Genomic DNA, 21,212 nt, shown 5'->3' with positions numbered 1-21,212 from the left:
CTCCTCCTGCATCATCCGGGGGTCTGCCTGAAATCCCGCGTGCTGGGGGTGCTCGCAGGGCGGCATCCCTCTGTGCGGGGTTTGCTCCCGGGTTCCTTCCCTGGGCGGTGAGGGGAGGTGAAAGGTCAGCCCATCCCCCTCTCTGATCCCAGATTTGCGAGGCCACAAAATGCATTCACAGTGTGTCCTTGCCTCCCAGAGTTTCCACTGATGGTCCAGAGAGGGGCGAACGCGGTGACCTCATGTGATCCTTGCACTCGGAGGGGGGAGGTACGGGGACAACTCTGACACAGGGAGGGGAAGACAGATTCAGAGACGGGTTCACACTGCACACTAGCCGCGGGACCAGGGCTGCACCGAGATCTGTCCCCTGGGCCGCCGCGCTGCCACTTGGACCCCAGCAGAGCCGCCTGCTCAGTGCAGGGGGTGGTGTGGTCTCGGAGATCACCCCAGATTGGGAGTTGGACCCCAGACCTCCTGCCTCCATCACAAACCCCTGTGTGGCCGGCAGCGGTTCAGTCCCCGTCCCCAGGCCTGTGCCCTGATCTGCAGAACGGACAGTCTGGGCTATGTCCGTGGTTTCCAGAACTTAGCCATGAAACCCTTTCTCAACTAAATGTATAGAACTCCAATCCACAGACTGAAGAAGGTGTTATTGTAAATTCAGAGGCAACATCATCCATGGCAGGTGGGAGTACCTCTCCTGTGCCTTCCCAGCTGTCTGACCTCGGGCAGGTTCAAGCTTTCCAGGCCTGCACCTTTAGACCCTCACTGCACCACCTGTAAGGTCCCCTCTAGCTTTTTAAAAACAAACTTGGGGGGTGCCTGGGTGGCTCGGTGGTTAAGCGTCTGCGTTCGGCTCAGGTCATGGTTCCAGGGTCCTGGGATCGAGCCCCGCGGCGGGCTCCCTGCTCAGCGGGAAGCTTGCTTCTCCCTCTCCCTCTGCCCCGGCTTGTGTTCCCCCTCTCGCTCTGTCTCTGTCAAATAAATAAATAAAATCTTAAAAAAAAAAAAAAAAAATCATTGAGGGGGTGAATAAAGTTTAATCCAAAAAAAAAAAAGAACTTAAACTTGGGGGGCCGGGGTGGCTCAGTCTGTTAAGCATCTGCCTTCAGCTCGGTTCGTGATCTCGGGGTCCTGGGATCGAGCCCCATGTGGGGCTCCCTGCTCAGTGGGGAGCCTGCCTCTCCCTCTTCCCCTCCCCCTTGCTTGTGCTCTCTCTCTCTCTCAAATAAAATCTTTAAAAATAAATAAATAAAAATAAAAACTTAAACTTGGGGCACCAGGGTGGCTCAGCCAGTTAAGGTCCAACTCTTGGTTTCAGCTCACATCATGATCTCAGGGTCTTGGGATCAAGCCCTGAGTTGGGCTCGGCACTCAGCACAGGGTCAGCTTGTCCCTCTCCCTGCTCCATCCTCCTCCCTCCCTCCCTCCCCATCATAAATAAAATCTTTAAAAAAAAAACAAAAAACTTAAACTTTACTTAAATAACCATGTTTAGATTGGGTCTGGTTGAGTGGGCCTGGTGTCAGGATGACCTGCCAGCAGCTTACCCCCCAGACCCCCCAGAACACAGTCCCGCCCTCCATCCTGCATTACAGATTTAATTCCTCATGACTGCACATTCAGAAAAGCTTGGCCGATACCTAAAACATTCCTTATTTAACTTAACTAATGAGTCTTGAATATACTTGTTGCCACCCACGAGCAAATATTTATTGCACTGTGATGCTGAGCAGATGCTGTTGCTCCCCAGTCTGAGTCAAACCCAGGTCCCACCCCCAGGAAAGTCACGTGGGCCGGATGTCAGTGGCCCTGATTCCATCAGAAGGGCCCCCCTAACCTCAGACACAGGAAGCAGGGAGGGAAGCCCTCCAGCCTGGGGTGGGATCAGGGTCAGGAGGCTCTGGGAGGACAGGGTGCTCCCCATTCTGAAAGCAAGGGAGGGACTGCAGTTGGAGAGGTCAGAGGACTACGCATCATTCGGGGCACCCACTGGAAGGCGTCAGGCGTGGCCCAGGAGGCGACGGCTTGCTGGACACAGCTGCAGGTCCGGCGGCCAGTTTGGAAGGGCGCCTGGGTCCTTCGGGCAGCTGGGAGGCCCTCTTGGCTCCGAAGCCAAGGCCCCAGTAAGACCCTGAAAGGCTGTCCCCTGCTTCTCATCCGACCTGGCCGGCTGTGAGCCGTTCAGTTCTGGACACTTGCTCTTCCCGCTACTTCCAAGGAGCCATGACCATCAGATTGTCCTTGGCGCCCGTGGCGCCGGGGGCTCCCCGACGTGCTGGCTGTCCCGCTTTCCCGGTGATAACCAGGCTGCTGCCACCCGGCACAGGACCGGGTGTCAGCCTCGTGGACGCACTTGCTGAGCTCACGCTGCTGGGGGCCAAGGGTGCCCCGAAACCAGTTTCAGAGCTGGGCTGTGGGTCTGGCACGTCGTTCACATGAACTCACTTGGACTACACACAGAGGTCCCACATAAACCCCCCACACACACACACACGCTATTTCACATATGAGCACCGTTCAGCGTCATGGGGCAGGACTTGCCCGACATCACGTGGCTAGGAGGGAGCAGAGCTGGGATGGGAACCAGGTCCCACTCTTTCTCCCGGGGCCACGAAGAAATCACACTGTGCTGGGGCTTAAATTCTCTCTCCACAACACCGCCCAGAGGGGCTGTCCCTTGGGCCGGCAGGAAAGAACCAGGGGCAGCCGGCTGTCAGTCAACACGGTGTCTAAGCCCCCGCTGGGCCCACCGTCCAGGGAGCATCAGGGAGGGTCTGCACTGGGGTCGGGGGGGAGCGTCTGGTCATGCTTCTGGGGAACAATATGGCACTGGGAAGCTGCTCACGGAAGACCCACTTGGGTGGCACAAAGAACCATGAGGTCTCTTCAGAGTGTCGAGCTGACAGAGGCGGGCGCCCCGAATGGCAGGGACAGACTTGCCCTTGTGTGACAGGCCGTGGGCAGCGGGGGCTGGCGTGGGCGTCCCTCCTCCCAGGACCTTGGGGCTCTTTCCCGGTCCACTCTCTCCTCCTTCTCCACTCTCCTTCTTACCCGGCTTGGAGGCAGAAGCGCCTGTCAGCACCCCAAATCCTCGGGTGGCACAGCACAGTCCCGGGGGGAGCCCCGCCGTCCACATTCTGCCTCCCCTACCTCGGCGTCTCTATTGACCGGTGTGGCCTCACCCCCGGCCCCGCAGCTCAGCATTGCTGGCCACCCACCCGCCTGCCACTGGAACCTGGTGGTCTTTCTTCTGACTCCCCGGCCCCGGGGACGCTCCTTGGGCCTCGGCTGACGTCCCGATCTCTCTGTGTCTCCTTGAACCCAGCACCTGAGGATTCCTCTCGCTTGTCCTTTTCGCCTCCCGGCTGCCTCCTCCATTCTGTCCCTGCGGGGCCCGTCCCGCAAGCTGCCTGTCCCAGCACTTGTTCCCCCTGGCTTGCTGATGAAAACAGGCCCAGGCTTTTGGTTGTTTTTTTTTTTCCTCCAGTTGAAGAGAGAGCATGGTGGGGAGGCGCAGAGGGGGAGGGAGAGGGACAAGCAGACTCCTCACTGAGCGCCAAGCCTGATGCGGGCTCCATCTCAGGACCCTGAGATAATGACCTGAGTAGAAACAGACGCTTAACCGCCTGAGCCACGCAGGTGCCCCAGGCCCAGGCTCTTTGATGGTGACGGGCCCACCCAAGAGGGAGCGACGGGCGTCAGATGTGGGCCAGCTGTAGGGTCCCGGAACGCACTGCCCCTGCCCAGGAGTCAGGGAGCTCCACACTCCCCGTGAGTACAGCATGGTTGGGAGTGTCAGGAGTCCCATGCTCCCGAGACCCCACCCCCAGGTGCCTCCTGCTCTGCTTCTCACCCTTGGAAGTGAGGGGTTTTCTTCCTTTTACCAAAACTCCCTGCCCCACCCCACCAAGTCAGCCACGCAGAGGCTCTCCAGCTGGAGCCAGTCCGCATGTCAGGACCCTGCTCGTCCTCCTGTGGCCTCACCTGTGCCTGCCCTCAGGCTGAGGTTCCCACCCAGGGCCCTGGTCCTGCGGCCCCTGCCCCCACTCCGCCCCGGTTCACTGTCGGCACCTTCAGAAAGCGGCGTTGTTTGCCCTGAATGGGTCGTTAACCTGTGGGAGAGTCAGCAGTTGGGCACTGATGCCACCATCCGGAAGCAGGCCCCCGGGAGCTGGCGACAGTCACACCGAGTGGCTGCGGCCGTCCTCTCTCCGCCAGGATCGTTTGGCGGCTTCTGGCTGACTCCGGCTTCTCTGGGAGTTGTTTGGGCACGAGCGCTGGGGGGCAGGCGCACCAGCCCGGCTTTCTGCAGACACAACCGCGATGTCCCCCAGGTGCCCTCCTACAGAGTAGCACCCGACTCGGAGCTGAGCCCGCGGCAAGTACCGCGTTTTTCCAGTCTCCCTGGCCCGGTGCATTTCCGGCCAGCGGGAGTGATCAGAGGGAACCTGGGCAACTTCTAGGCGGTGGCCTTAAGGACAGAGGCGCATTCTGCACCTGCTCTCTCTTGCCAGCCTTGCGGAGTGAAGCCACCACACTAGGCACTCCGCAGTCACAGGGCTCAGCGGGGCCTCGCAGGCCGTTCTTCTCCTGGCTCTTGACAGGAGCCACACGGCAACCCCGGGACCAGGGGGGCAGGGCACTGGCACTGACACCCCCGGCCACCCTGTGCTCAGCGGGAGCAGGGACTTCCCTGGCCAGGGCAGAGCCCAGAGGGAAAGAGGCTGCTGGGGCTGTAAGTGGCAGACGTGCACCATGCTCCCACCCCGCACAGCTGCAGGGAATCCCGATTCGGGCCAGCAGCACCAGGGGTCCTGCGGAGACCCTCGAACCCTAGACGAGACCAGCCAGCCTTGGTCAGCCTGCGGATCTGGGCTGCAGCTAACCCCCGTGCTCCCTCCTCATGCTCAGCACGGACGCCGGCTGTCCCCGGTGTCCCCAAGGATGGTGGGGGCCATGATGCAGCGTTCCGCAGGGCTGCGCTAAAGGTGGGGTCACGGTGGGAGGGACCAGCGATGATGTCATTAACAGGCTCCCAGGGAGCTCGGCTGTGGGCTGACCACTTACATAAAGATTCTCTTGTTTAACCCACACCACCTCCCCGAGCTAGATACTGTCATTCTCCATGCTTTGCAGGTGAGAAAACTGAGAAGCACGGAGGTGGGGGGTGGGGTTAACATCCCCAAGGATCCACCAAAGCCAGGATGTGAGTCCCAGCGCTGGGCTCCAGTGTCCCAGCTCGGAGCCACGGGGTAGCCGTGCTGCTCACACGGGTGGGTGCTCAGAAGCCCTCTGTCGGGCGAATGATTAAGTAGATTTGCCAAAAGAAAAGATGATCCTGGGCGCCTGGGTGGCTCAGTTGGTTAAGCGACTGCCTTCGGCTCGGGTCGTGATCCTGGAGTCCCGGGATCCAGTCCCGCATCGGGCTCCCTGCTCGGCGGGGGGTCTGCTTCTCCCTCTGACCCTCCCCTCTCTCATGCTCTCTGTCTCATTCTCTCTCTCAAATAAGTAAATAAAATCTTAAAAAAAAAAAAAATTAAAAAAAAGAATAGGTTAGGGGCGCCTGGGCGGCTCAGTCGGTTAAGCGACTGCCTTCGGCTCAGGTCATGATCCTGGAGTCCTGGGATCGAGTCCCGCATCGGGCTCCCTGCTCGGCAGGGAGTCTGCTTCTCCCTCTGACCCTCCTCCCTCTCATGCTCTCTGTCTCTCATTCTCTCTCTCTCAAATAAATAAATAAAAATCTTTAAAAAAAAAAAAAAAGAAAGAAAAGAAAAGATGATCCTTCCAAGGTGAAGTTAGCTCTTACTTGGCACGTTCATGAACAAGATGGTCATCAGCACCTCTCACAGGCTTTACAGATGAATTAAATGGAAAATTCACTGCTCCAAACGTTCATATCTATTTTGCATGTTTAGACTTCTCTTTTGCATAATTCTAATAATGGATTCCTTTCCATTTTCATTTGTACTTTTGTCCTAATGCTGCCACTGCCTTTTGCAGATTTCAGCCCCTCCTCCCTGAAATTCCTCATGTCATCTGACTGCGTGGGCCCTGTGGAAATGTGAACAGTCTCCAGGTAGAGATAATGGGACTTTGTTTTTTTTTAAAAAAGGGACATGGCTGTTTGGGGGCATCTGGGTGGCTCAGTCGTTAAGCGTCTGCCTTCGGCTCAGGTCATGATCCCAGGGTCCTGGGATCGAGTCCCACATCGGGCTCCCTGCTCCGCGGGGAGCCTGCTTCTCCCTCTCCCACTCCCCCTGCTTGTGTTCCCTCTCTTGCTGTGTCTCTCTCTGTCAAACAAATAAATAAAAATCTTTAAAAAAAAAATCACTAGGGGCACCTGGGTGGCTCAGGTAATGATCCCAGGGTCCTGGGATCGAGCCCCGCATCGGGCTCCCTGCTCAGCGGGGAGCCTGCTTCTCCCTCTCCCTCTCCCCCTGCTTGTGTTCCCTCTCTCGCTGTGTCTCTCTCTGTCAAATAAAATCTTTAAAAAAAAAAATAAAAAATAAAAAAGGGACATGGCTGTTTGAAAGGAATCACTTGCAAGTTGGGCAATTATTTCAAGCATGAAAAGCTTTTCTGTTGCTAGGAAACCACCCCGGAGCTGATAAGCCTTTGTTCAAGTTTTTCTCACGTGGTTACCTTCTGCAGGTGGCCCTGAAAAGTAGTCTGGGAGAAACAGAACAGAAGACTGGGCGCTGGGTCTTTCTTTCCAGAAGTGCTGAAAATCAACTGTTCTACACACAGTTTTTAGCTTCCCCCCAACAAAATATAGATCATTTGCTTTTCCTGCTCTCCAGAAAGGCACTGTTTTCCTATTTAATTAACAGAATAACCCGTCTCTTGAGGATGGCGGAGTCCTCTGATTAGCTTTATTATTTTTTTAAAGATTTTGTTAATTTAGTCCATCGAGAGAGCCTGAGCGAGGGCAAGAGAGAGTGAGCAGGGGGAGGAGCAGAGGGAGAGGGACAAGCAGACCCCACGCTCACACGGAGCCTGACATGGGGCTGGATCCCACGACCCCACAATAACAACTGAGCTGAAATCCAGAGTCGGCCCGCCCAGCTCACTGAACCACCCAGACATCCCACCTCTGATGAGCTTTAAAAAGTTCCTATGCTGAATGAATCCCAGTCTGAGATGCTGATGGCTGGGCCATGGGGTTTGGGAGAGCCCCTGGGTGAGGCTAAGGGGCACCTGACCCTGAGAGCCACTGGGAGACCAGCGGTGAGGGGATCAGCTCACCCCCCTGCCTCCCAATCTCCTCAGAGCTGGAAGAGCCCTCGGGATGTCAGCCCTCCCAAGGAGGGCACTTGGGCCCAGGGCAAGGGGTCGGGGGACGGCTGACTAGGTCTCTACAGAGACACGGCACCTCCCACGTGCCAGATGCCATGACAGTGGCTTTGTGGACATCAGCACCCCTGAGTCTCTCGAAAACCCCTCATGCGGTCGATGTTATTGTCACTGCCTTGTAAACAAACCCTAGGCTCAGAGAAGTGCAGTGGCTTGCTGGGACCCCTGTGGCAGTCTCCAGATGGCCCCCAGTGACCCCCACCACCTGCTGCAGCTTCTTGCCCTATGGCCCCAGGATCGGGCTATGTGACCAATCCAAGGTAGCACCTCGGAGATTACAGAAAGACCGTGGCTTTTGGCTTGGGCACTGTCTCTCTCTTAGATCGGTCACCCCAAGTGAGTAGGCTATGCTGGGAACAGCCCACGCGGCAAGGAACCAAAGCCTCAAGCCGTGTAAGTGAGCCTGGAAACAGAACCTCCGCCCCAGTCCATTCTTCACAGATGAAGGACACCCTGAGCCAGAAACACCCAGCTCACCAATGTCCGATTCCCGACTTTCAGAAACCGTGTGAGACCATAAATGCCATTGTTTCAGACTTCTACACTGGGGGGCCATTTGTTAGGCGGCAGTAGATAACAGATACAACCTATATGCTGGTCAGTGACGAGGCTGCGATTAAACCTGGGATTGAACCCGGGTCTCCTATAACTGCGCCCCCGGCATATCCCCAGGCCAGCAGCCCTGTCTCTTCCAGAATCTCACCCCCAATCCCCTTAAAAGTCTCCAGGTGCCTTTGAATGTTGTCATGAAGACCTCTAGGCTATTGGATTTGCCAGCCAAGGGGGGTGGCCCCACATTTTTTCCTTACTTGAATCAGTTGTATTTTTCTAGACGTTTTGATCACTCCTGCCTCAGTTTACTTTAATGAAGCTTAAGGCAAGTGCAGTTTTTCTGCCCATGGGGCCACGGCAATGTTCCAAGTCAGCCCAGAGCTGAGCTAAATTGAAAAGATGCCATGGGGTCACCTACACTGGCCCCCAGTCCCCTCTCATTGAGCCCCCACTCCTGCCAAGATCATTTGTCCTCCTGGTCAGAGACTCCCTGTTGTCCTGCTTGAGGAGGGGTCTGAGCACCACCCAAATCTCTGTCCCACCAGCCACCAGTTACATGTCAGATGCCTGAGCCTCACTTCCTCAGGGATCCCTCTCAGGATTGCAGAAGATGAACAAGGAAGTGCCCAGCAGGCCCCTGACCACAGCGGTGTTCCCCCCTGACCTCCCCCCAGTACAGTTCTTACAGCTGCTCTGACCCCTGGGCTCACCTTCCCCAGGCACTTTCCAACCTGGAGGACTTCATGTTTAGGTTAAAACGAGGAGGCTGTGTGAATTTCGGCAAGAGGGCCCCCTTTCGGCAAAAAGCAGCAGAAGTTCCCATGCGGCAACTTTGGGGGGCACGTAAATAAGGAATCTAGTACCAGTAGAAATCATAAAGCTGTCTCTCGATTTTGCAGGCTGCACGCGGTCGGCCACTCTTTGCCCCAGGGGTGTCGATGCTGGAAGAACTGGGCACTGAGGTCAAGACAGGATTAAGGTCAGGGGCGCCTGGGTGGCTCAGTTGGTTAAGCGACTGCCTTCGGCTCAGGTCATGATCCCGGAGTCCCGGGATCAAGTCCCGCATCGGGCTCCCTGCTCGGCAGGGAGTCTGCTTCTCCCTCTGACCCTCCTCCCTCTCATGCTCTCTGTCTCTCATTCTCTCTCTCGCAAATAAATAAAAAATCTTAAATTAAAAAAAAGAAAAGACAGGATTAAGGTCAGACCCCAGCTCCAGAACCCACGACTGCACAGGACACAAGTCTCAGCTCTGCCTTTACTGTGTGGTCCTGGGCAAGTTCTCTAACGTCTCTGAGCCTCGAGTTCCTCATCTCTAGAACAGGAGCAGTAATAGTACACGTGGCCTACCATGGCATGAAATAATGACTGCAAAGGGCTGAGCTGGTGGCCCTCAGTGGTCACTAGCATGGTCATTACCATGTGGGCGGTGAGCCTTGGGCAGGTGCCCTAAACTTCCTGGGCTTCCAATAACTCCTCTGGGAAATCAAGACTGTAAGGATGAGCATTTCAGAGTTGTTATAGGAGTCAGTGAGGAATAAATCAGGGTGCCCACGCTCCTGGGCCTGTGGACTGCCCCCTCCCCCATCTTCAGAGCCAAAATGGCAGGTGGGACCCTCCTGCCACATCTGACCTTCCGTTTCTTGCCTCCTCTCCCTCTGAGGTTCTCTGCTGACAAGGACTCATGTGACAGATGGGTGCCGCCTGATAACCCGGAATAACTTCTCATCTTAAGGTCACACGTGCACAGCCCCGAGCTGGTGCTTAGTCAGCGCTGGTTGCAGCTGGATTTGGTGGAGCTGAGGCCATGATGTCCCTGACCATCCTCTGAGCACCCGCCATGTGCCTGGCGCGTTCACCATCTGAGTTTGAATCCAGACTCCACCCCTCCTTGGATCTGTGAATTTGGGCGCAGGTTAAATCACTTCACCTCTCTGAGCCCGTTTCTCCATCTGTACAGTGGGTATAACAGCAGGATTCCCCTCTTCCCCTGCAAAAGGGATAACATGGAGCCCAGACGAGTGTGTGGGTCAGTGGCTTGAAACCTGCTCCAACACATGCTGGCTGTGTGATGTCGAGCTACTTCCTTAACCTCTCTGGACCTCCATGTCCTCATCTGTACCATACCCTCATGCTGAAGTGGTGAGAAAGGTCATGACAGAGTGTGAGAATACTGGAAATCTGGGTGGGCTATGCGCACCTGCTTCAAAACAAAACAAAGGGCAAAACAACGGTCGGTTATTGAGAGCTTATGTGCCAGACGCTATGCTTTGCAGGCTCTATCCGGTTCACGAGGTTAGCTCCATTTCTCCAGTGATGAAATCAGAGCTCGCAAAGGTTAAAAACTTCATTAAGAGCTAGAGGTCGCAGAGCCTTGAGGTGAACCAGCACCCACTGCCCTGGGTTTGGCCTCGTTAGAAACAAACGGCATTCTGAGTCTCATGTTCGATGTAACATTTGTTATTTTATTGGAAAAAGCTGGTATTAACATATTTATAATTTTATTCAACAGTTGAATAATCTGAGATACCGAAGAAAACCAGAATGCACCCATGAGCTACGGAATCCAAAGTGATCAGGTCTGCCTACCTACCACCACATACCCAACGCCACCAAGAGCTCAGTCCTCAGAGTATTAGAATAAAAACAGAACAACCCAACAACTTCACAATGACTATGTGAACGCTCATACATTCAAGAAGAGCAGAAAATTTAAACAGTAAGAAGCAGAGTTTGTGACTATTTTACTGGCCCATCTGCCACATACGTCTAGTCTTGCCCCCCCTCCCAACATGTGTCATTATTCACAACTTGCTTTGGACATCACGACTTTCCAGGGATCTGAAGACATGCTTTTCCTCTAAGATCAATTTTCTTTCTTTCTTTTCCTTTTTGGCTTGGTATCCAAAGTTTAAAACAGGAGTAAAGAACCAGGAACTGTATTAAGACCTCCCTTTGAATGCAGTGTTAAGGGTTGTTACTCTGTAGACGGTAAATGTGAAATCTACCATCTGGTAGTAACCTCCAACTGCAAAAGCAAGTCTCCTCTTAGCGTCTGAATCACAAAGGGAAACGGATTGTGCCAAATATCCGCGTAATTGTGTAAGGCCCTCAGAGCTGGATTTTGGCTTCAACAGGTTTTCTATACAAGGTACCACATTCTTGAACCTCTTTACAAAGGGGGGAAAAAAAGGAATCCAATCCTGTGATCGTTAATTTTAATTAGAATAGATATGTACATATAATACTGTCCAGGTCACCTGGATTTTACAGTGATATATAAACAAACATTCTTCATTCATGTTGATTTAGAAAACAAAAAAACCCAAAACGAAACAACGGACTCATTTCCTTGTGTAAATATCATATGGCGAGAAGTGAATGCACATGCGTTTTGTGCTTTGACACACACAAAGGTATACCATTATCCACTGAGAAAAATCTCGGGTGGGTCTGATTCCTGGGTTGGGTTACTTCTTGTAAAAAAAAAATGTTGGCTTCGGCCTCTGCACTCTGTTCTCTGAATCCCACGCACAGCCAGTGGTTTGCTGTAATTGTAGGCAGAGAAGATGAGTAGGGGGTGGGGGACATGGTCTCCACCACCACGTGGTAGGAGCAGGTGCTGCGGAGACAGGCGTTCTCTGAGGCCCTCAGGAAAGAGTCCTCCGAGGCCGGGTCATTAAAGAAAATGTATCTTGAAATGGTCATAACATGCAATTTCCACCTGGAGGCAGCTCAGTGCACCTGAACAAGGGGCTGGGGCACAGATGTGGGTGCAGCGAGGCGCCCCCAAGAGGGTGGGGGTCTGAAGTCACCACACAGAGCTTGGCACCACCGGGGTCTTCTCCATTCTCCGTGCTGCGGCTCGGGTCGCCCCGGACCCTCGTCATCGCCCACCTCCCAAGATGAAGAGGTATTTCCAGAACCTTCCAGGCAAGAACGCTGCTTTAATGCGAGCTGCCAACGTGGTGGCTCGGAAAGCGCCCAGTGCTCGGGATTCCTGACTCCACCACTTGGTCGCTGCGTGCCTTAGACAAACTGTTCGTTCTGTCGGGGCCCGCTGCCTCGTGTGTATAGTGGGGATGGTAATTATTCCACCTTTCGTCCCTGGCGCCTGGCACAGAGCCTGGCACTCAGTGAGGGGCTGGTGTTTATGGAGTAAGTGAACGGACACCCACCTTACAGGGTCACGGACAGGGCCCATGTGAGTTCCCACGAGGTGCCCAGTGACCGTGAAGCAGGACAGGAGAGCCCCACGGAGCGGGGACTGAATCCACGCACCTAACGGGCCGAGTACTGTGCCTGGCCCCCGGCCCACGCTCAGCAAAGGCTGGGTACATGGTGAGAAGAACAGGCACACACACACGGGCGGGTTCCAGTGCCCCCTTTCCTCTCAGGAAACGCCGGACCTGGGGTATTGAAAGACACTAAAAGAGGAGCTTGCACCTGCCAATTCTCAGCATGAATCCACGATCCAAAAGGCCAAGGGAAGACCCTCGGCTCTGAGACAGTGGAAATTGCTCCATTGATAACCAAAAGAATCCCTGGCTGGCTTGTTTGAGTCTGTCCTCTGTCCCCAGAGCCCTGATCTGGGGCCTGGGGGGGGCGGTTCCCAGGGCGCCCACTTCCCCTGAAAGTTGCTGCTGGAAGAAGACAAGCATGAACCCAGAGATGTCTAAGTCCTAATCGTGGAACAGGCAGCTCACGGTTAAGTACAGGAATGAAGGGCCTGGACCCCAAGGCCACGATCACGTCCATTTCACGGTCTGTGGCTGTGAGCCCTCCTGACTCCTGTCTTCAAACAGAGAGTGTGGCCAGCAGAGGCCGCCTGGGCCGGAGGGACAGGGCCGCTCCAGGCTGCGCTGCTCGTGTCCGGGACGGGGCTCCACGCGCACCTAGTGCATCTCGGAGTTCACCTTGTCCTGGAAGATGTACAGGTTGTTGGTGGCCGCGATGGCGATGATGTTCTCGGCCGGGTGCCAGGCCGTGTGCAGGATCTTCTTGGTGAAGTCCAGGCTGTCCACACTGATGTCATCCCGCCTGCGCTTGCCACCCACACACACGCGCCGCGGCTTGAGCACGGCCCGGGGCTTGCTGCTCTCCCTCGACGCCTCCAGGGTCACGTCGCGCTTGGTGTTCCGGTCAAACATGCGGAAGAAGTTGTTGTAGGCCCCGGTCATGATGACACTGGCGGGAGGAGGAGAGACGTCAGGTGGGGAGGAGGCCAGTGGCGATGTGCCACATCCCCGGGGACAAACCCTGGGCTGCAGGGCCACCCCCTCCCCCAGGGGAAGAGACAGTCCGGTCCCCACCTTCCCTCCTCTTGGGCTCTGGTCCTCCCTCACAGCTCAGCTGCCATCCACACGCGGGCTCCCCTAAGACCCCTTAATGCTCTGCCCCAGACACCACGGAGAAAATTCTCCCGCACTCTCCCTTGCCTCCAGGAGAGGCCTGGCCTTCCAGAGAGACTAGGCACCAGCAGAGGGCAAGTCAACACACAAGCCGCCGGCCCAACTGCAGACTCCAAGGCCGACCCAGGGCTGGCCCCGACCCCAGCCGCCGCACCCTTCACCGCAGGCACCCAGCACCCTCCTGTTCTGAGTTAAGACTAAGTGCTCTTTGCACACCAGTGCTGGGCAGGCGTTCATGCCCTTCCCTGTCCTGCTAGAGAATCTGACATTCGTGATCCACTGTGTTTCTCTTCCCCCCACCTCCCCCAAGGAGAAGGGGTTCCTGGGGCGTGGGAGAAAGGCCGTGTCAGTCTGCTGGGACAGCGAGGATGCAGCTATGGGGCCTGGGCCTAGAGAAGGGGTTCTGGGGTTTGGCTCAGGAGAGGCCCTGGAGCAGCCAGGCAGGGAGAGGGGGGCAAAATAAGGAGGAGGGAGGGGATTCCAGGAAATGAGGTTCCCCTCAACGTTCTTCAGGGGGGTGCGTACAGATTGGAATTCCTTTCCTCCCTTGGGAAGCTGAGCGTGTTTCTTGGGGGCATCACTGCTCCGAGACAGAGCCCCGTGGACCCCTAGTTTACAAGGGTTATGCACATGGGCCATGTCTTCAAGATCGCCCAAGTCAGGGGAACAATGCAGACGAGCAGGAGATGCCAGAGGCAGACGTCCCCCGGACAGACCAGGAGACGTTGTCGTATCAGGCACCTGGGCTTGGGAGGTCAGACGCTCACGGAGGGGTTCGGGGGCCCTGGATGATGGTGAGTCACAGCCTGAAAGTGACATGTCTCCTTGTAACGTGTTCCCTTCCGTGGGAGAACGTGGGCTGGTAAACAGACACGGGGAGAGTAGACGCAGGGCCCTCCCTCCCCGCAGCATCTCTACCAGAGCCGGTGGGCCATCTCTCAATGTCAGCCCCTTCTAGATGGTGGGGAGGCCTCACAGCGGCCTGGCTCCTGGACCTGCCCAAGGGGAGCAATCTCCCTGGCAGAGGGCAGGGGCTGGGCTGACAACCGTCTGTCTCCTTTCTCACTGAGAAGGCGGCCCCTCGGAGTTCCGATCCTTCCCAGGAAGGACCTCGGGTTCTCGGGGCCTGGCGAGTCTGGGCCAATAGTTCCTTGGAGGGAAGTAGAGGCTTTGGGTTCCCACCCACGAACAGCTTTGGCGCCTCCACTGCCCGCCCTGTGCGTGTGGTTTCTGGAGACGGCCTGCACCCACAAGGCGAGGCTTTGTGCCAGAGTCCACAATCCACAGTGCCACCCTCTGGTGTCCCCTCCCCTGCCACCCAAACTGCTTTGTCAGACCTTGTGTTGCAAGATCAGTGGGCGAGGGAGGGTGCTTGAGGGCAGTGGGGGTGGAACACCCCCTCCAAAAAGCGGTTCTTCTGCGATGTTCCTGGGGTGTCCAGGCAGACCCAGGCGGGGGTCACCTGGACCCAGCAGAGGACAGAGGGCACATGCCAAGTGGGTGACTGGAGAAGAGCTCCATAAAGAGGTTATGCACAAATGTTCTGGAAGGTTCTAAAGGAACCACAGGGAAAGTGCCAAGCCCTGGGGCTGCAACATCCCCCCAGGCCTGAGGGGTGAGGGGAGGAAGGCTGACAGAGAGACAGATCTGTGTGAAGAAGGTAGCTGACTAGACCTGTGCCCACAGGGACACAGTTGGCTCAGAGGACAAGGAGGGACGTGGGACAAATACCCCATCTCTCTCTGCTGCCCTCAGACCTCCTTCTGGTGTCCCCACTGGTTAAAGCTGGCCACAAGCCAGAGGGCACGACGGCCGAGCCAGCCCCTGGTGGTCGGGAGCCAGAGGGGCAGGCGGGGGACGCCTCACGGTGCTAGCCACCATGGGCAAGCGTCTGGGGGGCCTGTCTCTACCACTCGGTGGGGGCTCCTGGGGCAGGCGTGTCTCGCCTGAGCCCCAAGGCCTGGCTTGGCCTCACTGGGGGAGCAAATGCTGACCCGCAGCCGCAGCCAAACAGAACGGGGCCAAGCCGAGCGCCCTGGCCCGGTGCTCGGGGAGAAGGCCGCAGATGCTCTGTGAACCGTAGGGAAGGAAGGGCCAGAAGCTTCTCTTGTTCACTGTGGCACCTGCATATCAGAGCACCCCGTAGGTGCTCTAGGGGTATGAGTGAGTGAATGCAGCAGAAGGGTCACGGGCCTTCACAAAGACCCCCAGGGGCAGTCCTAGGAAAGCAGGAGGCCGCCTCACCCATCCCCGCTCTGCACCTGACCTGGGACAGGGCGGGGCGGGAGGAGGGGCGTCTCTGCAGCTGTGCCTGGGGGAGGGGTGCAGCCAGGCAGTTCGGCCTTTTCTGGAGGTCTGTGGCATCTCTGGCGGGGAAGGCAGGCTGGCTCTACTCTCTTCTGTTCCCTAACTCCGTCTCTATAACCTTAATCTGTGGGAACAAACCCATTGCTTGTACAGACAAAGATGTGGCTCGTGGGGAGGTGCAGGGCCGCGCTGTGTGGGGGTGGGTGGGGAGAGGCCTTCCCGCTCCCACCTTCCAGAAGAAGCCCCTCTCCTCACACATCAGCTTGTCCCGAGGACGGCCGGGTTGGCTCGAACGTCCCCCCAGGTTATGACCCGTGAGGCCTCTCCTGCGTAGCACGGCTCCCCCCGTGTGAGAACGGGGAGTGGGCTGGTGACTTCGTCATTGGAAGCCAAGCCCATAGGGCTGCCCTCAGAGCTGGCGTGCGGGCCAGTGGCAGCCCTTGGAATCCAGGCATCTGGCCACCGCAGCCAACAGCAGACGGTCCAGCGTGGGACCCTCGGCCGGGCCAGGCCATCACCCGAGTACCCTCCCTCGAGCTGCAGCTCAGAACCGAGACCAGGCCGCGGGAAGGGGACAGTGGACAACAGGTCAGAGACCCAGAGCTGTTCTCCTGCAGAAAGACAGGCCCCCAACATCAGGCCCCAGGGAACCCACTGGAGACCTAGGGACGCCAGTCAGTCCAGGGGGCTCCCGGGGCCCAGCCCGTGGAGCGCCCGTGTTCGGGGCTTTAGAAGGCCCATGCCGGAGGACAGAGCTGGGGACCAGGACCAGATGATGTCAGCATTGCCACCAAGGCTGAGGGGCAAGAGGGGCCACCCTGCGGCCCAGTGCCAGAGTCCCAAGGCTGACGGGCAGGGGGGCTGCAGGGGGCTCGTTGGTTAACTCTTGCAATAATGAGTGGACATTCAGGGACAGATCCTCATGCAGCCCGGGAGGTGACGACCCCACTGGGGAGTTTCTGCACACATCTCTTGCTTTCCAGAAAAGGAGGTATGTTTTCTCGAAAGCTCCACCCGGGTCCCTGTGGTGGACAGTGGATGGGAAACCCCGGCCCCCGGGGCCACCCCCGAGGGTGTACGCGACCCAGCTCTTGTCCATCCTCAGATACCCTGAGGGTGGTTTGACTCCAGCCCTTCTCCTCTACCTTCTCCGCACACATCACCCTCGTCTCTGGCCCCAAGGGACGGCTACAACAGCCTGCTCACTGGTCCCCCTGCTTCTGACCCCCAAGCCCATTATCCCCCATGCTGGACTCTCTCACGGCACCCACCCCAGGGAGGCCCAAGAGCACTTACTCACCCTGAGACTTAACCTCTGCCCTCAGCACCGAGCTATGGCCACATCCATTGGCCCTCAACATCAGCTATGGCCACTTCTTTCCTGAGGCTTCTGCCATGCTGTTCCCTATGCCCCAGTGCCCTTCCACCCTCTGTGGGCAAATTCCTACTGGTTTCTTGAGACTTGAGGGCACCTCCTCCAGGAGGCCATCCCCAGACCCCTCCCCTGATGGGCCCCCAGCCACTCCCCTCCTGCCCAGGGCTTCCCTCTGAGCTTTGCTCTAGTCTGTGCCCTGCAAACCACAGGGTCCTGCCACGTAGGCACCGGGTCCCATCTCTGCTGTGTCCCTGGTGCCCTGTGCTCTTGGGGGTCCCAAGACTGGAATCTGCAGATCCCAGGCTCATACCTGCACAGACAGGAAGCATGTTAAGGGCAGACTGTGCCACGTGCCCTGCAGAGGGGGATGCTCAGACCTCGGGGGTCACCAGCTGGGATGAACTCTGACCTCCTGACCCAGGACAGCAATGCATCAGGCCTGTCTGGCTCAGCAGACAAGGGCGGAGTCGGAGGGACCCGCCTGTGGCCCTCCCAGATTCCCCCCTCACTTGCACAGCAGGTGCCCCCTGGTGTCAGGTGCTGGGCCGGGCTGGGCCACGGGGAAGGCCCCCACCTGCCAGGAGCCCACAGCAAATGCACAGGTAGGCCGTGCTGATGAGCCCAGGTGCCCTTGGCCGCAAGCTTTATTAGAAGGTGATTCCTGCTCTCGCTCCCTCCTCGTCACCCACCATGCCCGGCCCTGGGACTCAGGGGACATTGCTGAGATGGCAGCAAGACAAAGGGGGCTCTCCCCTTCCCCCAGGGCGAGCAGCTGTGGCACCCCCTCCTTTGTCTGGCCTCACCCTGTGACCTCCGCCCTGCACCAGGCTGCCCTATTTGGTGGTCACTCCCAGAGCCTGCAGACGAGAGGGGCCACCTGTTGGCCGCAGACCCACCCAGGGTGCTCACAAAACCCACAGCAGCCCTCCTCGGGGGTAGACTCAGGAGCCTGGGGCCAGGGCGCAGCTGTGGTTTCCAACACCCACGCTGGATGGTGAGTCTGAGATCCCCATGGGGCCAAGGCCTCCCCTCCCTGGGCCCAGAGCAGCTGCTGCGGAGCTCAGGCTGGGGTCAGGAATGCGGTGGGGCAGCCCCAGGCGCTGGGCAGTCTGGGGCTGGTGACTGGCCTCACCGTAAAAAATGGGGTCAGAGGCCTTTCTCTCTCCACCTGCTTTACTTGGGCCTAAAAGGCAAAGGCACGCCCTGAACCCAGGTATTGTGGGCAGGTGCTCGGGCCAGCACCCCCTGGGTCCAAATTCTAGCTCTGCCCTTAACATGCTCCCCCCACCCCCATGCAGGTTTTCCCATCAATAAAATGGGGGTAATGAGGAACCCCAACTCCTGGTGAGCACGGCATGGGATTCTTGGTAAAACGGGGCAGTGTGGGGCTCAGGAAACTCCAAGAGGTATTTCTTGCTTCTAATCATTCCCCTGGCCTGAAGCCCCGGCTTGGTCTGAGACAGGACACCCCAACTAGGGGAGTGGAAGGAAAGAGTGAATGAGGAATGATTTTCAGGGAAGGGTGCTGCTGGAGCCCCCCCACCTCCAGGCCAGGAAGGCAGAGAAAAGAGGAAGGCAGCCGCCCCCAATCCCCTACCCCGGCTTCTGATCCACCAAGGGGAAGGCCGAGTGAGGTCACTAAAGTCACTGGCAACCCACAAAATTGGGCGGAAGAGGGAGCCCCCTCCCCACCTGCAAGGAGGAGGGTCTCTCATCTCAGAGCACCAGGTCCCAGCTCCCTGCAAACCATGCCCAGACAGAATGGCCCACTGCTTACATTCCAGAAGGTTCCCTTAACAGAGAAAAGCCCCTGCCCCTGGACTGTGTCTAGGCAGGTTGCTTCACCTCTGCTCGCCTCATTTTCTTCATCTGCACGGGGGGGGGGGGTGGGGGGGGGACTTCAGTCACCGCTCTTGTCCCCAGGGCTCTTTGCACTGGGCACAGCTGAGGGACCGTCGAGCTCCGGGCTCTATGCGCCCCCTGCTGGCCAAGCGAGGTATCCAATAATCGTGTCCAGGCTGACTGGCTCAAAAAGTAAGCATGTAACAGGAAGCCAATCCGACCTTCCAAGAGACCTTCCCATAGATGCGGGGAGGGTTGTGGGTGGTGAGGTCAATGCCAGGGGAACTATTTAGGAGCGTATTCCCCAGCAGCGACGGGAGCTGCAGGACAGGATGAGGCTAGTGTGTAAGGAGAAGCAGGGAGGCGCAGAGATGGGAACAGAGAAAGCGATGGCCCCAGGGAACACCTGAGCCCTGGGGCAGCCTTGCCTGTACCTGCCCAGAACAAGCTTAGGCTTGTCTGACTTTCTGCAACTGGAAGATGCCTGGTTGACACAAATCTCTTTGTCCCAGGCAGAACAGATCAAGGAGAGCTTCCTGGAGGAGGTGTTCAGGATGAAGTGGAAGGAGGTGGCCCACCCCTGTGCCTTCGGGAACATTAATAGCCACTGACTAGACACTCCTGAGGCCCCGAAGGAGCAGCTCAGGATGGGCTGGGCCCCAGTCACACCCCCAAGGGCACCCCATCCAACAGGGAAGGCAAGCGGAGGCAAGGAGAAAATGTGATAAATGCCAAGACATAGATGGAAGATTCAGGAGGTTGGGCAGGGGGGTGGGGGGAGAGGAGAAGCAAGATGGAGAGTGCCCTGAGGGCTTCCTGGAAGAGACAGCCTTCAGTTGAGTCAGTAATCTGAGGTGACAGCAGGAGTGAGCCAGGTGCAATGCGGCCAGGATTTCAGGGTATGGGAGCAGAGCTGGTTGTGAAGGGGAACCACTAAGGGGAGTGGCAGGACCCCCAGGGATGGGGGTGGCTGCCATGTAAAGTGCATGGCAGGAAGTGGCGTGAGAGGCACTGGGAACAGAGCTGAGCTCCAGGCTGGGCACCAACCAGGACAAGCTTGGTGGCTCGTCTCTTGGGAGCCAGGCATGGGCTGTTCACAAGTGCCCCCTGGTGGTGACGTGGAGGAAGGGCGTGCAGCAGTCACCGCCCGTGGAGACCCCCACCCTGGAGTGTTGGAATCCTCTTTTAGCCAGCAGTAAGTCTCTCTCCTGAGATTCTAATGGACCCCCCACCCCAAAAGCCACTGCTGGTGCTCACTCGGGAGCCCCCAATGTGTCAGGGTCTGCAGCTCAGGGGTATTTGAGAAGCCCTGTCCTCACTGGGAGTGTCTGGGGTCAGCCTGAGTGCAGGCACCTGGAGGGAATGCTGTGTGTCCCTTCTGACCCTCTGTGTCAGCCTGGTCTCAAGGCAGGGCTTCCACTCTGGTTTTCTAAGTGTTATTGGACAGAAATCCTGTGATCAGCGTGCTGGTGTCTGATGGAGAGCATTGCCCTGCTCAGAGACCCCCGTGGGCCAGGGGAGCCCCAGGACGTCAGCAGCAGCTCTAGGGGATCCCTACCCCCAGACACAGTGGCCCAGCCCCACGTGGGGCCAGCCTTTGTGCAGGTGGCTCCCTCCCGGCCTGGCCCTGTGGTTTCTGGGCCCTCCTCCGCACCCCCACCCTATGGTCTCAGCGTAGCCCTTCCTATCCACACCTGCCCTGGGCTGAGCCAGCAATGGGGAATCAGGAGCTCACATCAGGCCACTTCCCGGGTGGGTGGGGCTGTGAGATGTGGCTGGACTTGGGGAACCCCTGCCAGCCCCAGAGGTGCGGGAGCGGGAATGTGCCCCCCCTCACGGCCCCAGAGGGCCTGACCTAGGGGAGCCGCCAGAAAGAGGCGGGTGCAGCTCTGATGCGGGGTGGTAGGGTTCACGCCACTGGCTGGAGCTCTCCGCCCCAGGGAGGTACAGCCCTCAGTCCTGACAACCCCGGGAAGTGGCCGTGCGGCTAGGGACCCAGACGGACAGTTTCCACTACGGAGACCGGCGCTCAGGGTGGAGGTGGGTGTAGTCATGGACAGCAGCGTCCTATCCTGCCCCAGCGTGGGAGGGCCGAGGGCTCTGGGCGCCGCAAGAAGCCGTGGGCCCCCCTCCGACACCGTCATTCAGCAAGGCTCACGAACGGCACATTCGCACGATGCTAGGTCAGCAGCCCAGGCCCTGCCCAGCGAGGGGCCTCGGTCCCAGGTCTGGGGGTTACCTGTCGCTTCCGTTCCAGGCACATTCAAACTTGTCGAAAATGCAGTCGTTCTCATACAGGGAACAGAGCTTGCTCCGAAGGTAATCATGGACCTAGTGAGAGAAGGCACAGGCTGAGCTGGGGCAGGGGG

General features: G+C 57.7%; 1 protein-coding gene across 3 annotated transcripts in view; it reads right to left on the bottom strand.

The window, feature by feature from the left end:
• Positions 1–10,359: 10,359 nt before the first annotated feature.
• Positions 10,360–21,212, bottom strand: part of PPP2R2C (protein phosphatase 2 regulatory subunit Bgamma) — a 134,281-nt gene continuing 123,428 nt past the window's right edge. For all 3 annotated transcript variants that reach the window (XM_045881515.3, XM_045881516.2, XM_045881514.2), the window contains exons 8-9: positions 21,083–21,174; positions 10,360–13,095 (exon numbers count right to left, since the gene is read on the bottom strand). In XM_045881515.3, coding sequence (XP_045737471.1) covers positions 12,804–13,095; positions 21,083–21,174 — 384 coding nt within the window. In that variant the 3' untranslated portion in view covers positions 10,360–12,803. The remainder of the gene's footprint in view (positions 13,096–21,082; positions 21,175–21,212) is intronic.

Source organism: Mirounga angustirostris, unplaced genomic scaffold (genome assembly GCF_029215605.1).
Source record: "Mirounga angustirostris isolate CCGP_5_RB_7025 unplaced genomic scaffold, mMirAng1.0.hap1 SCAF_2, whole genome shotgun sequence".
Lineage (NCBI taxonomy): Eukaryota > Metazoa > Chordata > Mammalia > Carnivora > Phocidae > Mirounga > Mirounga angustirostris.
The sequence above is the reverse complement of the archived record's forward strand: the minus strand, read 5'-3'. Positions and strand labels throughout refer to the sequence as shown.